General features: G+C 53.7%; 1 protein-coding gene across 1 annotated transcript; it reads left to right on the top strand.

Moving 5' to 3' along the window:
• Positions 1–4,250: 4,250 nt before the first annotated feature.
• Positions 4,251–13,112, top strand: FGF20 (fibroblast growth factor 20). The gene is made up of 3 exons (XM_029077133.1): positions 4,251–4,482; positions 7,994–8,097; positions 12,590–13,112. Exons 1-3 carry the CDS (start codon positions 4,251–4,253, stop codon positions 12,833–12,835), a joined length of 582 nt encoding a protein of 193 aa, XP_028932966.1. The 3' UTR covers positions 12,836–13,112.
• The last annotated feature ends 713 nt before the right edge of the window (positions 13,113–13,825 follow it).

The raw sequence follows: 13,825 nt of genomic DNA, 5'->3' as shown, positions 1-13,825 counted from the left end.
GTTCGGCGGTGAGAAGGACGAGATGAAGACACGGTGAGAAGGTTGGCATTCGAGGAGTGAAGCGTGCGGGCTGGGATGTAGCAGGAGAGTAACGAGGAGAGACAGGAGGGGGCAAAGTGAAGGAGTTTCTGTTTGATGCGGAGATGGATGGACAACCACCGGAGGTTCTTGAGGACTGGGGAAACAAGGAAGGAGTCGTCGTCGTCGTGGTATTGGTCCCAGTGGTCGTGGTAGTAATGAAGCAGCGTGGTTTAGTGGAAAGTGCACGGGCTTCGGAGCCAGAGGAGGTGGCTTCTAATCCCGGCTCCACCACTTGTCTGCTATGTGACCTTGAGCTTCTCTGTGTTTCAGTCACCTCATCTGTGATTCAGTTACCTCATGGGGATTAAGACTGTGAGCCCCACGTGGGACAACCTGCTTACCTTGTATCTACCCCGGGGTTTAGAACAGTGCCTGGCACATAGGAAGCGCTTAAGAAATACCGGGTTTTATGGTCTGGTCTTGGGAATGGGGAGAGAAGGGAGGCTCAGAGGCAGGTCGAGCAGGCGGCTAGTCTAAGCCCTCCAGATGCCCCCCATGGATGGGCTCAGGTCCACGGGGCCCTTTTGGATTGAACTGGAATTGGCAACTCGCTCCCGCCCAAGTTATGGCGAGGATTGCGGAGAGGAGGGGAGGGGGACGCGGTGGCAGAGGCGGTGGTGGTAGTGATTGCCTGACTACTTGTTTTGTTTTGCTGTCTGTTTTCCCCTTTTAGACTGTGAGCCCTTTGTTGGGCAGGGATTGTCTCCATCTGTTGCAGAATTGTCCATTCCAAGCGCTTAGTACAGTGCTCTGCACACAGTAAGCGCTCCATAAATACGATTGAATGAATGAATCAGGGTGGTGGGAGGAAGGGGAAGCGGCTCCTCCTATCCCCTGCGCTCCGAGTTAGGCCCTGGTGAGCGTCGCCTTCACCCCAACCCCAATCCCAACCCCGAGGCGGCCCGGCCTTGTCAGGTGCTGGCTGGGATGAGATAAACTTTAAAGGGAGCGCGGCAGGGGGAAACCCGCCTCGATTATGTCAAAACCCCAAATTCCCCGTCCGGCGCGATAAAAGAGCGGTGCGTGTTCCGTCTGTTCGTGTTGGAAATTAGGGAGGGAAACTGTCAGATCTTGGGCTTCCCTTTCATGTGTGTCTGGGCAGGTCTCGCCCTCAGCTAACGCGCTTTCTCCTCCTCTCTCTTTCCCCCCTCCTTTTTTTTCCTCCTCCCTTCTCCCCTTCTTCCTTTCCTCGCCCGGCTGGACTGTAAACTCCTCGAGGGCAGGGATAGTGTCAAAACCTACTCTACTGTATTGTATTAATACAATACTCTATCGTAATGTACTAATAATCATGACAGTGCACTGTCCCATGCAGTTAATCCAGTGCTCTGTACCTAATAAACGCTCAATTCATTCATTCAATAGTATTTATTGAGCGTTTACTAGGTGCAGGGCACTGTACTAAGCGCTGGGAATGTACAATTCGGCAACAGGTAGAGACAATCCCTGCCCAGTGACGGGCTCAATAAATATTACTGATTAATTTATTCTTCCTCCCGCTCCCCCTCTTCTCCCTTTTCATTCCCCTTATCCCCCCTGCCCCCGCCTCCCTTTTAGGGTATTTGTTAAGCGCTTACTAGGTGCCAGACGCTGTGCTAAAGTCACACAGCAGAGAAGCGGCGGAGTCAGGATTAGAACCCAGGTCCTTCTGACTCCCATGCTCGTGCTCTATCCACAAGGCCCCGCTGCTCCCTCCTCTTGCCCCTCCTTCCTCTGCCTTGTCCTTGCCTTCCTCTGCTCCCTTCCCCCCGCCACTTCAGACCCCCTCGTCGTTCTCTCGCCCCTCTTCCATTTCTCTTTCCTCTTCTCCCTAATAATAATAAGCATCATTGTGGTGGTTGTAAAGCGCTCACCATGCGTCAAGAATTGTCAGCGTGGCTCAGTGGAAAAGAGCCTGGGCTTCGGAGTCAGAGGTCATGAATTCGACTCCCGGCTCTGCCACTTGTCAGCTGTGTGACTGTGGGCAAGTCACTTCACTTCTCTGGGCCTCAGTTACCTCATCTGGAAAATGGGGATTAACTGTGAGCCTCACGTGGGACAACCCGATTACCCTGTATCTACCCCAGCTCTTAGAACAGTGCTCGGCACATAGTAAGCGTTTAACAAATACTAACATTATTATTATTATTATTACTAAGTGGTGGGATAGATAGAGGAAGCTGCATGGCCTAGTGGCAAGAGCACGGGCTTGGGAGTCAGAGTTTGTGGGTTCTAATCCCGACTCCGCCATTTGTCTGCTGTGTGACAAATGCTGGGCAAGTCATTTGACTTTTCCATGCCTCAGTTCCCTCATTTGTAAAATGGGGGTGAAAACTGGGAGTCCCCTGTTGGACAGGGACTGTGTCCAAAGTGATTAATCTGTATCTGCTCCAGCGGTTAGAACCGTGCTTGGCACATAGTAAGCGCTTAATAATTACTATTATTATTTTGAAGCAGCGTGGCTCAGTGGAAAAAGCATGGGCTTGGGGGGCAGAGGTCATGGGTTTGAATCCCGGCTCTGCCACCGGTCAGCTCTGTGACTTTGGGCTAGTCACAACTTCTGGGTGCCTCAGTTACCTCATCTGTTAAATGGGGATGAAGACCGTGAGCCTCACGTGGGACAACCTGATGACCCTGTATCTCCCCCAGCGCTTAGAACAGTGCTCGGCACCTAGTAAGCGCTTAACAAATACCAACATTATTATTAAGTCGGACACGGGGGCTTCCACATGGGGCTCCCATTCTTTCTCTTCCATCCTTCCCTCTTCTTTCCATTCCCTCTCTCCCCTCCATCCTCTTTCCGGTAGTGCCACCCCCTCCTTCCCCCCCCCCCCCCCGTCTCCCCACTCCCACCTCCCCCTTCCATTCATTCATTCATTCATTCATTCATTCCATAATAATGTTGGTATTTGTTAAGCTCTTACTATGTGCAGAGCACTGTTCTAAGCGCTGGGGGAGATACAGGGTCATCAGGTTGTCCCGCGTGAGGCTCACAATCTTAATGCCCATTTTACAGATGAGGTAACCGAGGCCCAGAGAAATGAAGTGACTTGCCCACAGTCACACAGCTGACAAGTGGCAGAGCCGGGATAGTATTTATTGAGCGCTTACTATGTGCAGAGCACTGTACTAAGCGCTTGGAATGGACAATTCGGCAACAGATAGAGACCATCCCTGCCCATTGGCGGGCTTACAGTCTAGTCCGTGGCTCAGTGGCAAGAGCACGGACTTTGGAGTCAGAGGTCATGGGTTCAAATCCCGGCTCGGCCACTTGTCAGCTGTGTGACTTTGGGCAAGTCACTTCTCGGTGCCTCAGTTCCCTCATCTGTAAAATGGGGATGAAGACTGTGAGCCCCACGTGGGACAACCCGATTCCCCTTTGTCTACCTCAGCGCTTAGAACAGTGCTCGGCCCATAGTAAGCGCTTAACAAATACCAACATTAGTCGGGGGAGACGGGCAAAAACGATTTCCCATTCCCCCAGCTTCCCTCTGCCTCTCAATGCACCTGCCTGAGCCCCACGCTGCGCCTGTCGACCTCTCCCCCCCTTCAGCTCCTTCCTTCCTTCCTTGGATCGTATTTATTGAGCGCTTACTGTGTGCAGAGCACTCCTCCCACTTCCCCCGGCTGCCAACTCCTCCGGTCCCAGCGCTGTCCCGGGCGCTCGGAAGTAACGCGCATCAAGAGGCGGCTGAGAGGTAGGGGCTCGGCCCCTGCTCCTCCTCCTCCTCCTCTTCTTCCTCCTCCTCCTCCCCCTGAGCCGGCCGGACCCCCGCGGGCCTCGGAGGAGCGGAATCGCGGGGGGCGTCGAGCGTTTTCAATTTCAAAAGGGGGCTGCGGCGGGCGCACGCCCCTCATTAGCATAGGTGCGGGGTTCGGTATAAAGCGGGGAGGGGGCGCGACCCACACTCCAGCCTCCGCGGCACACGCGGGAGCCGCAGGACCGACCCCCGCAGGACCGACCCCCTCCAGGACCGACCCCCTCCAGGACGGATCCCCAGGCCGGACCCCCCGCAGGCCTCACCCCCGCAGGCCGGACCCCCAGACCGGACCCCTCCAGGCCGGACCCGCAGGACGGACCCTCCAGCTCGGACCCCCAGGCCGGACCCCTGCAGGCCGGACCCCCTCTGGGCCGGACCCCCTGCAGGCAGGACCCCCTCCAAGCCGGACCCCCCGGGTCCGGGGTGCCCATGGCGCCCCTGGCCGAGGCCGGCGGCCTCCTGGGCGTCCCGGACGGGCTGGTCCAGTCCGGACCCCCCCAGCTCCTGCTGCCCCCCGCCGGGGAGCGCCCGGGACCCCCCGGCCTCGCCCACCTGCAGGGCCTCCTGCGCCGGAGGCAGCTCTACTGTCGGACCGGCTTCCACCTGCAGATCCTGCCCGACGGCCGCGTCAGGGGCACCCGCCAGGACCACAGCCTCTTCGGTAGGTCCCCACCGCCGCCACCCCGGACCCCCAAACCCCCAACCCCCCGCCGGCCGCAGGACCGGGACCCCAGACCCCCAAACCCCCAAGCCCCCGCCGGCCGCAGGACCGGGACCCCAGACCCCCAAACCCCCAACCCCCGCCGGCCGCAGGACCGGCCGCAGGACCGGCCGTGGGGCGGGGTCCCCGCCGGGCTTAGTGGCTAGAACCCGGGCCTGGGAGTCAGAAGGTTATGGGTTCTAATCCCATTCCGCCACTTGTCTGCTGCGTGACCTTGGACAAGTCCCTTGTCCAAGTAGCAAAGTGGGGAGCCCTCTGTGGGGCAGGAACTATGTCCAACCCAATTTGCTTGTATCCATCCCAGCGCTTAGTACAGTGCCTGTCACATAGTAAGCACTTAACAAAGACTATTATTATTATTATTATTCCCCACCGCACCCCGGGGGTCAGGTCTGCCGCAGGACCACCCCGCCGCTTCCGGAGCCGCGGGTCCTGGAGGGGGGAGAGAAGGGGTGGGAAGGGTCTGCACAGCCTCCCTTCCCCGCTCCTAACCCCACCGCAGATCGAAGCTCGGATAATAGTTATGATGGTATTTGTTAAGCGCTGACTATGCGCCAAGCACTGTTCTGAGCGCTGGGGTAGAGACAAGGTCCTCAGGTTGTCCCACATGGGGCTCACAGTCTTCATCCCCGTTTTGCAGATGAGGTCACTGAGGCCCAGAGAAGTTAAGTGGCTCGCCCCAGGTCACCCAGCTGACAAGTGGCGGAGGCGGGATTAGAACCCACGCCCTCTGACTCCCAAGGCCGGGTTCTTGCCACTAAACCACGCCGCTGATGGCGAACCCCTCAAGCCAGCTTCTCCCGTTGCCCTCGAAGCCACCAACAAGCAGTTCGAGGTGTTCCCCGCCGCGGGGAGACTTCCTACACTGTGTAAACACCGAGTCATTAGTCTGAAAACCGTGGAGCCGAGATCAAACAGTTGCGGAGACTCCTTTAAAGGTTCTTCTTTCTCCTGCCCGGCTCTCCAGCCGGCTGGGTGGCCCCCGCCCCCGACCTACCCTCTCACCCCTTCCTCGACCGCTGGCAGTGCGAGGTCTTGGTTTGGGAGGACACCCCGGGAAGTCAGTCCGCATTTCTACGGGACTCGGGGCCCTTGGTGGCGGGGAGAGGGGATGGGAGGGTGAGGAGGGGTCGCCCTTCCATCTGCTGGTCCCTTCGGGGCAGGCACTGTCTGTCTGTCTGTCTATGCTCCTAAGGGACTTGGCTGCCCCGTCTCCTCCCACTGCAAATAAGAAAGACTTATTTCTTATTCCCACCTCGTGGAAATCTTTCGAGTCACCTGACGGCTCTTTAATAATAATGTTGGCATTTGTTAAGCGCTTACTATATGCAGAGCACTGTTCTAAGCACCGGGGGAGATACAGGGTGATCAGGTTGTCCCACGTGAGGCTCACAGTCGTAATCCCCATTTTACAGATGAGAGCAGTGAGGCCCAGAGAAGTGAAGTGACTTGCCCACAGTCACACTGCTGACAGGTGGCAGAGCCGGGATTAGAACCCATGACCTCTGACTCCCAAGCCCGGGCTCTTTCCTTTGAGCTAAGCTGCTTCTCTTTAGTGTGTACTTTTCTTGGCTGGGGGGAAAGGCTCGGATTGCAAACCCGAGTGGCTGAAATCCTAAAAGAGATAGGGAGGACAGAAAAAAGCCCCCTCCCCGCGCCAGCCCTACTGCCCCGGGATGACTGGATCGGGTCGCCTGGGCTTTTCTATCCTTGGGTGTCGGGGAGCATCAGTTGCGAATTGCGCAGCCTCCCAGGCATCCGTCTGTTCCCTCATTCCCTGAAGGCACCCATCAGGATGATTTACCCATATATTAACAACCATTTAGCTTATCCACTACAAAGAGATACTTAATGAGTTCTATACATTCGATGGAAAAGTGCATTCACATTAAGACGCTGGAAAAGAATTGGTCATTCATTCATTCTTTCAATCGTATTTATTGAGTGCTTACTGTGGGCAGAACACTGTACTAAGCGATTGGACAGTACAACACAGCAAGAAAGAGAGACAGTCCCTGCCCACACGGGCTCACGGTCTAGAGGGGGGAGACAGACATCAATATAAGTAAACAATATAGAGAAGCAGCGTGGCTCAGTGGAAAGAGCACGGGCTTGGGAGTCACAGGTCATGGGTTCAAATGCCGACTCCGCCGCTTGTCAGCTGTGTGACTTTGGGCAAGTCACTTAACTTCTCTGTGCCTCAGTTACCTCTTCTGTTAAAATGGGGATTAAAACTGTGAGCCCCATGGGGGACAACCTGATCACCTTGTATCCTCTCCAGTGCTTAGAACAGTGCTTTGCACATAGTAAGCGCTTAACAAATGCCATTATTATTATTAATATAAACAAATAGAATTATAGATATAATACATAAGTGCTGCGGGGAGGGGAGAGGGGGGAAGAGCAAAGGGAGTGAGTCGTGGTGATGCGGAAGGGAGTGGGAGCTGAGGAAAAGCGGGGCTTAGTCTGGGAAGGCCTCTTGGAGGGGGTGTGCCTTCATTAGGACTTCAAAGGGGGGAAGAGTGATTGGCAGATTTGAGGAAGGACGACGTGCCAGGCCAGAGATAGGACACAGGTCAGGTGTCTGCGGCGAGACTGGCGAGATGGAGGCACCTTGAGAAGGTTAGCACCAGAGGAGCAGACTGTGTGGGCTAGGAAGTAGAAGGAAAGAAGGGAGGTGAAGTAGGAGGGGGAAGAGGTGATGGACACCTTTAAAGCCAAAAGTGAGGAGTTTTTATTTGTTTGGTCCTATTTCATGTCCCAAACATTCCCATTCCGTAAGAGACACTCTTGCTAAATTAAATGTTTATGTTCTCTCATCACCCCACCCTATATCCCCCAACTACTGCCACTTGAGCATTTCTCCGTCACCTAAAACATGAGCACCCAGCAACCCTTTTGTCCTCCCAGCCATCGCCCCATTCTCTCTTTTCCTCACGTCTTTCCTTTCTCCCCACCTTCATCTCTCTCTTCACCTTTCCCATTCTCCTCTGGCCCAGTCTCCTCCTCCTTCACCCACATCTAAACGGGCCCTGATACATCCCACAGGCAGACACCCATCTACACTGGCCCTTCCTCTCCTGCCGCCCTGCCCTGAGTGTGCACCTGAGTGTGCACCTGTGTATAGGCAAGCACTGTCCTAGCCTTCCACCTCATTTCTCCCTACCCTCAGCCCGGTGCCCCTTCTGGCTCCCCTGCTCAGTGACCCACTCCAGATCATCCATTTTCCTGGTTTCCCCCTGCAAATGGGCTTGCCTATTTCTGTCCTCCCATGGCCCACCCACCCACTGTGGGGTTTTCTCCATTTCCCCCAGCCCTGCGAAGGGCCCACCTGCACACTGCAGGTCCAGTGGGACTTCTGAAATTGGGCGTCAGGTAACGAACCTATGGTTCTCCCGAGAGACCAAAATCTAAATCAGTCTGAACAACGAGACCCTCTCTGTGCCCCCAGGAATCCTGGAATTCATCAGCGTGGCTGTGGGCCTGGTCAGCATCCGCGGCGTGGACACTGGTCTCTATCTCGGCATGAATGACAAAGGGGAGCTGTATGGATCTGTAAGTGTCGGACTATCCCCCTCACTGACCCAGCCCTCTGATAATTACTGACAAATAACAGGATCTGGGGAACCTAGGAGTCGAAGCTCTAGGTTTTAGTGGCCATCCTTCCTTACCGATGTGGTCCCTTCTGCCCCCTTCCCCCTCTTCACCTCCCATCAGAGATCACCTCCCTTCTTCACTTCTGTGTACCCCGTCTGTCTGTCTGGCCCACTCTGATTTAGCATGACCACTGTAGCTTCCCACTCCAGTAGGAATGGTAGAGAAGCAGCATGGCATAGGGGATAGACCAGGGGCTTGGGAGTCAGGAGGTCATGGGTTCTAATCCCAGCTCTGCCACTTGTCTTCTGTGTGACCTTGGGCAAGTCAATTCACTTCTCTGTACTTGTTACCTTGTCTGTAATAGTAATAATAATAATGTTGGTATTTGTTAAGCGCTTACTATGTGCAGTGCACTGTTCTAAGCACTGGGGTAGATACAGGGTCATCAGGTTGTCCCACTTGAGGCTCACAGTCTTAATCCCCATTTTACAGATGAGGTAACTGAGGCACAGAGAAGTTAAGTGACTTGCCCACAGTCACACAGCTGACAAGTGGCAGAGCCGGGATTCAAACCCATGACCTCTGACTCCCAAGTCCATGCTCTTTCCACTGAGCCACGCTGCTTTGAGACTGTGAGCTCTGTGTGGGACAGGGGCTGTGTCCAACCTGATTTGCTTGTAGCCACCCCAGGGCTTAGTTCAGTGCCTGGCACATAGTAAGTGCTTAACAAATACCACAGTTATTATTATTACTAATACATTTGCCACAAGGCAACGATCCACCAAACCTGACCTCTGGACCAGTTGTGAGAATACTTGTAGTCATCTGGAGCCAGCGGGCGGCCGCTTATCCGCACATCCGCCACCTTGAAGAGCCAAAGACTTACGGCCCCAAAATAACAAAAGACTTTTCTCATTGTTAGTGAATGAGAGTTTTTTATCCGTCACAAAGGATTTGGTGCCGCATTTCGGGCCTGGAGATGTAAGTCTGTGTTGCTCTCTTGGCTCCCTGCTTTCCCCAGAACCGTAACTGAGTGAGTCTCGTCAGTGCACAGCTGCAATTAAAACTTAACCACTGGGTGATCAGAGCAATAGAAAGTAATTCAGCAATAAAACTTATGAATGCAGCAAACGTACTACTTCTAGGAAGCTCTGCCCACAGTAGCCGGTGACTAGTTCAGCGTAATTGATGGTTAAACTGTCTTGCCCCCAGCCCTTTCCACCTACGCTCTGGCAGATGGCACAGGAAGAGCCTCAGCCTGCCCCTTTACCAGCAGGGGGAGACGTTACCAGTTAGAACTGACCCTTCCTTTCTTTGGGCCCTGAGTGCGAAATCTCCACCAAATGCAAGGTCCCTCATCATCATCGATCGTATTTATTGAGTGCTTATGGTGAGCAGAGCACTGTGCTGAGCGCTTGGGAGAGTACAATACAATAGAGCTGGCAGACATGTTCCCTGTCCTTCAGGGTTGCTCCCCTCTTCCAGGGAGAGCCAAGACCCAGCAGGGCTCCAGAAGATCAGTGCCTGGCCAAGCCTGTGCTGGAGAATCCGGACGGGCTTTTGGCTACACTGCCTCGGTCCAGGGGCTCTCCTCAGTTCAGAGGCCACTTAGCCTCGGTCCAAGGGCTCTGCTGGGTTCAAAGATCACTTAGGCTTGGTCCAGGGACTCTGCTCAGCTCAGAGGTCACTTAGCCCTAGTCCAGGAGCTCCACTCAGCTCAGGAGTCAGTTAGTAGTCAATGGTCCCATGTGTCATTTTCAGCACTTGTTGTCGTGAGGCTCCTAGGGCCGAAGCGGCTTTATCTTGAGAGGAAGCTGCCCGGGAGCCTTGGCTTCAGTCGGCACCCAAGGCTAGAGGGTCAGTGGTGACCAAAAGGACCTTTTTTTGCCACTGCTCTGTAGGTCCGACTTGCTCTCACTCTGTACTTCACTTGACCCGGAAGCATGGAGGATGGGGCCACAGCTCCTGCCCTTAGGTTAAGCACCTAGTATTGACCTGGAAGCATGGAGGATGGGGCCACAGCTCCTGCCCCTAGGTTAAGCACCTAGTACAGTGCTTTGCATGCAGTGAGTAATCAATCAATACACTTGAATAGGTTATGTCTCTCTGGATGGGATCCACCTACCCTTTCTAATGGACTAGACCAAGATGGAGCCATCCCTGCTAGGGAAAGAACTCCCCCCATAGGGGAAGGGAATACCTAAATGAAGAAAGAGCCAAGGTCCCCGCCTGGAAGGAGGAAGGAGAGGGAAAGGAGGAGGCACACACCCCAAATAATGCAAATCCAAAGCTATTGAAGAGGGAGATGGGAACCTCGCTAGAATGGGTTAGTTCAGGACCAGGGAGATGGCAACTTTTCCATCTTTGTCCTCTTCCTAGGATGACTCTCCCTTTGCTCCCACCAAAACCACTCCTGGGCCTGAGAGCGTGGTTATCCCATCCTATCCGGGTTAAGTCCGGCTTCTATCAAAACCGAACCCTTTCTTCACTTTCACTCTTCATTCTGTGCCCCAAGAAAAGCAGGGTAGCCTAGTGGAATATGAGCCGAGTTGAGAGTCAGGACCCTGTTTCAGACCTGATTATCTTGTATTTACCCCAGTTCTTGGTTCAGTGCTTGGTACATAGTAAGCGCTTAACAAATACCACAATTATTAGCATCATTACTGTTAGCCAAGTTATTATTATTACCTAGCCTTGCCATTACCCTGACGTGGGACCTTGGGCAAGTCACCTAAGTCTGGGCTTGTTTCCTCATCTCCTAAAATGGGGGTGAAACACCTGCTGTCCCTCCCTTGTAGACTTTAAGACCCTTTTGGATCAGGGACTGTGTTCAATCTGATTATCTTGTGTCCACCCCAGCACTTAGCACAATGCTTTGGCACACATCACACACTTAATAAGTACCATCAGGAGTACTCTGTACTCAAATCCCATTGATTAAAAACAAGGGGTTTTGTGAAGTGTCATTAAACGTACGTGGCACCCTTTTGGGCATGAGGCTTCCCCTTTCCGTCCTTGTGTGCACAATATGTTAAAATGTGTGAGAGAAACCGGAAGCCCTGTGGCCCATCTCGAAGTCACAGCCTCAGCCATTGGGATTTTGTCCCAACTACCGCTCAGTTGCCCAATCTCGGGCTAGAGTGCAGGGGGCCGTGGCCAAACAGTTTCCCTGCTGGGTCTGCAGCTCCTACCTGGATGCCTGAGTCGGGTCTGGGGCTGAAGCTCAGTGGGAACATTGGACGAGGTCTCAATCAGTCTCAGGCTGGTCAAAGCAGAGTTAGAGTCTGTTAGAAGCAATAATACTGATGGTATTTGTTAAGGGCTTAATATGGGCCATAGCACTGTTCTAAGCACTGGGGGAGATACAAGATAATCATGTGGTCCCACATGAGGTTCAGTCCTAAAATCCCCATTTTACAGATGAGGTAACTGAGGCATAGAAAAGTGAAGTGACTTGCCCAAAGTCACACAGCTGAAAAGTGGCAGAGCTGGGATTAGAACCCACGACCTCTGACTCCCAAGCCCTTGCTCTTTCCACTGTGCTTCTAGCTGGTCTTACTGATCATTTCCCCCTCCCACTGGAGCCAGACACGAGTCCTGTAAGGTTGGGGAGAGCCTGGATCCCAACAGTGTTTGCCCCTGAGTTCTGACCACTTGCCTGGGTCACAGGGAGTTTGAAGACCTTCACTCCCCTTGTCTTAGGCTGGGGGCTGGCTCTCCTGCTCCTTGTGGGCCTGGGGCTTTCTCTCCTCCTCCTGGAAGTTGGTGACCATTCAATCCAGCCTGCTGGAGTGCCCGTTTTCCCTCCGTTCTATCTAGATTTTCCCTCCGATCCAGTCAGCGATGTGGTTTGGGAGTTGGGAAACATTTGTCCCGTAGCATGAACCTGTCTGGGCTCAGTGTGCCTCGTTGTCAGAGGAACTGCTGCTGTTCCCATACCCCGTGTCTGTGTGGGCGGGAACTATGCGGAAAGGTTTGGGGAGCACCCCTCCTCCTCTAGAAGCACTGAGTGCTCCTTTGTGTGTTTGTCAACTAAAATGATAATAATAATAATTGTGGTATTTGTGAAGCGCATACTATGCACCAAGCACTGTGCTCAGCACTGGGGTAGGTACGATACAATCAGATCAGACAGTCTATGTCCCACACTGGACTCACAGTGAAAGGGAGAGAGAGAGAGAAGGGAGACCTGTCTCATAAATCAGAATTCTGTTTGTATGAGTTCTAGATGAGACTCCTTGGACTTCCTGCCCTCCTCCCACCTCCTCCTCCTCCTCTAGCGAGGCAAGACCAGGGCAGGTCCTAGCCATCCTCACGGAATAGGGTACTGCTCCCCGGAAACTTTCTAGGAGAGATGCCATGAGCTTTCGGGGGTCTAACCTGTCTCTCTCTCTCTCTCCTTCCCCTGCTCTCTTCCTCTCTCTCCCCCACTCTGTCTCCTGCCATCTAGGAGAAGCTGACCTCAGAGTGTGTTTTCAGGGAGCAGTTTGAAGAGAACTGGTATAATACTTACTCCTCCAACATGTACAAGCACGGGACCTCGGGGCGCCGGTACTTTGTGGCCCTGAACAGAGATGGTTCTCCGAGGGACGGCGCCCGGGCCAAGAGGCACCAGAAGTTTACCCATTTCCTGCCCAGGCCTGTGGACCCGGAGCGGACTCCCAACCTCTACCGAGACGTCCGGGGTCCCAGCTGAAGCGAAGCCTGAGTTTGAAGGAAGTGCTCAGGAAGCGCTGCCTCCCCACAGTTTCTGTCGCTGAGGAGCTACACGAGGAAAAGCCACAACCTTAAACCGCCGTCTCGGGAACCGATGTTCATTGTCGGTGGAGGATTTGATTCACCCAGGAGACGCTCCTTCACTCTGGAGGGCTACATTCTCGCAGAGGCTAAATGAGTCCTGTTCTGACTGTTACATGAATGGGAAATCAGTTTCCTGAGTCTGCTGCCGAGTCCTGGTTCTATGGCCTCTGACCCTCAAGACCTCGTTCTCCCCTGCTGCCTGGGGGCTGGGGGTGGGGATGGGGGGGAGAGAGGGGCATGTGGATGTGAGAGGGGCAGAGTCCGGACTTTCTGTCCCACAGATCATCTCCTTTACAGACTCTGAGGGATCTGAGGGAACTGGGGAGTCAGGGACTCAGTGATGGACCTCGGAATATAATTCGTGTCAAGATGCTGCCTTTTTTAGGATGGGCCTATTTATACATTTTCAGGTTTCATATATTTATTTTATATATTAATTTATTAAAGAGTTTATTTTTTACTTGGATGTGAAGAAAATTGAAAGAGTAAAGCCTCCGCCCTAGTAACTGCAGCTTGATTAGCTCGGCTCAGAACTGAAAGGCGAAACTTTGCTGCCCCACATTTAAAAAGTAGGACAGCACCGTGAATTTCCGGCTCCAGAAAGTGCCGAGCAGTCCAGGGCCGGGCTGTGTGCACGTGCAGCTGCTTTAAGGACGCCGATGTTAGGGATCTATCGCGGCTGCTCAGGGGCCCCCTGAAACTTAGCGATCTAGGCTGACCTCACTGCCTTCTCCAAAAGGAAGCTAAATGTTTATCTCCTACCTCTGTCCCTGCTCTGCTGCTACTAAGTGGGTCTGGTCCTTCTGACCCTAGGCTCCTAAGTGAGTGATGGGAAAATGGAATGGAGCCACTCAAGAGTAATAGTAATTTTAAAGAATGTGGTATT

Source organism: Ornithorhynchus anatinus, chromosome 12, assembly GCF_004115215.2.
Source record: "Ornithorhynchus anatinus isolate Pmale09 chromosome 12, mOrnAna1.pri.v4, whole genome shotgun sequence".
Classification (NCBI taxonomy): Eukaryota; Metazoa; Chordata; class Mammalia; order Monotremata; family Ornithorhynchidae; genus Ornithorhynchus; species Ornithorhynchus anatinus.
Note: the sequence above shows the minus strand (reverse complement) of the source record. Positions and strands in the feature narration are given on the sequence as shown.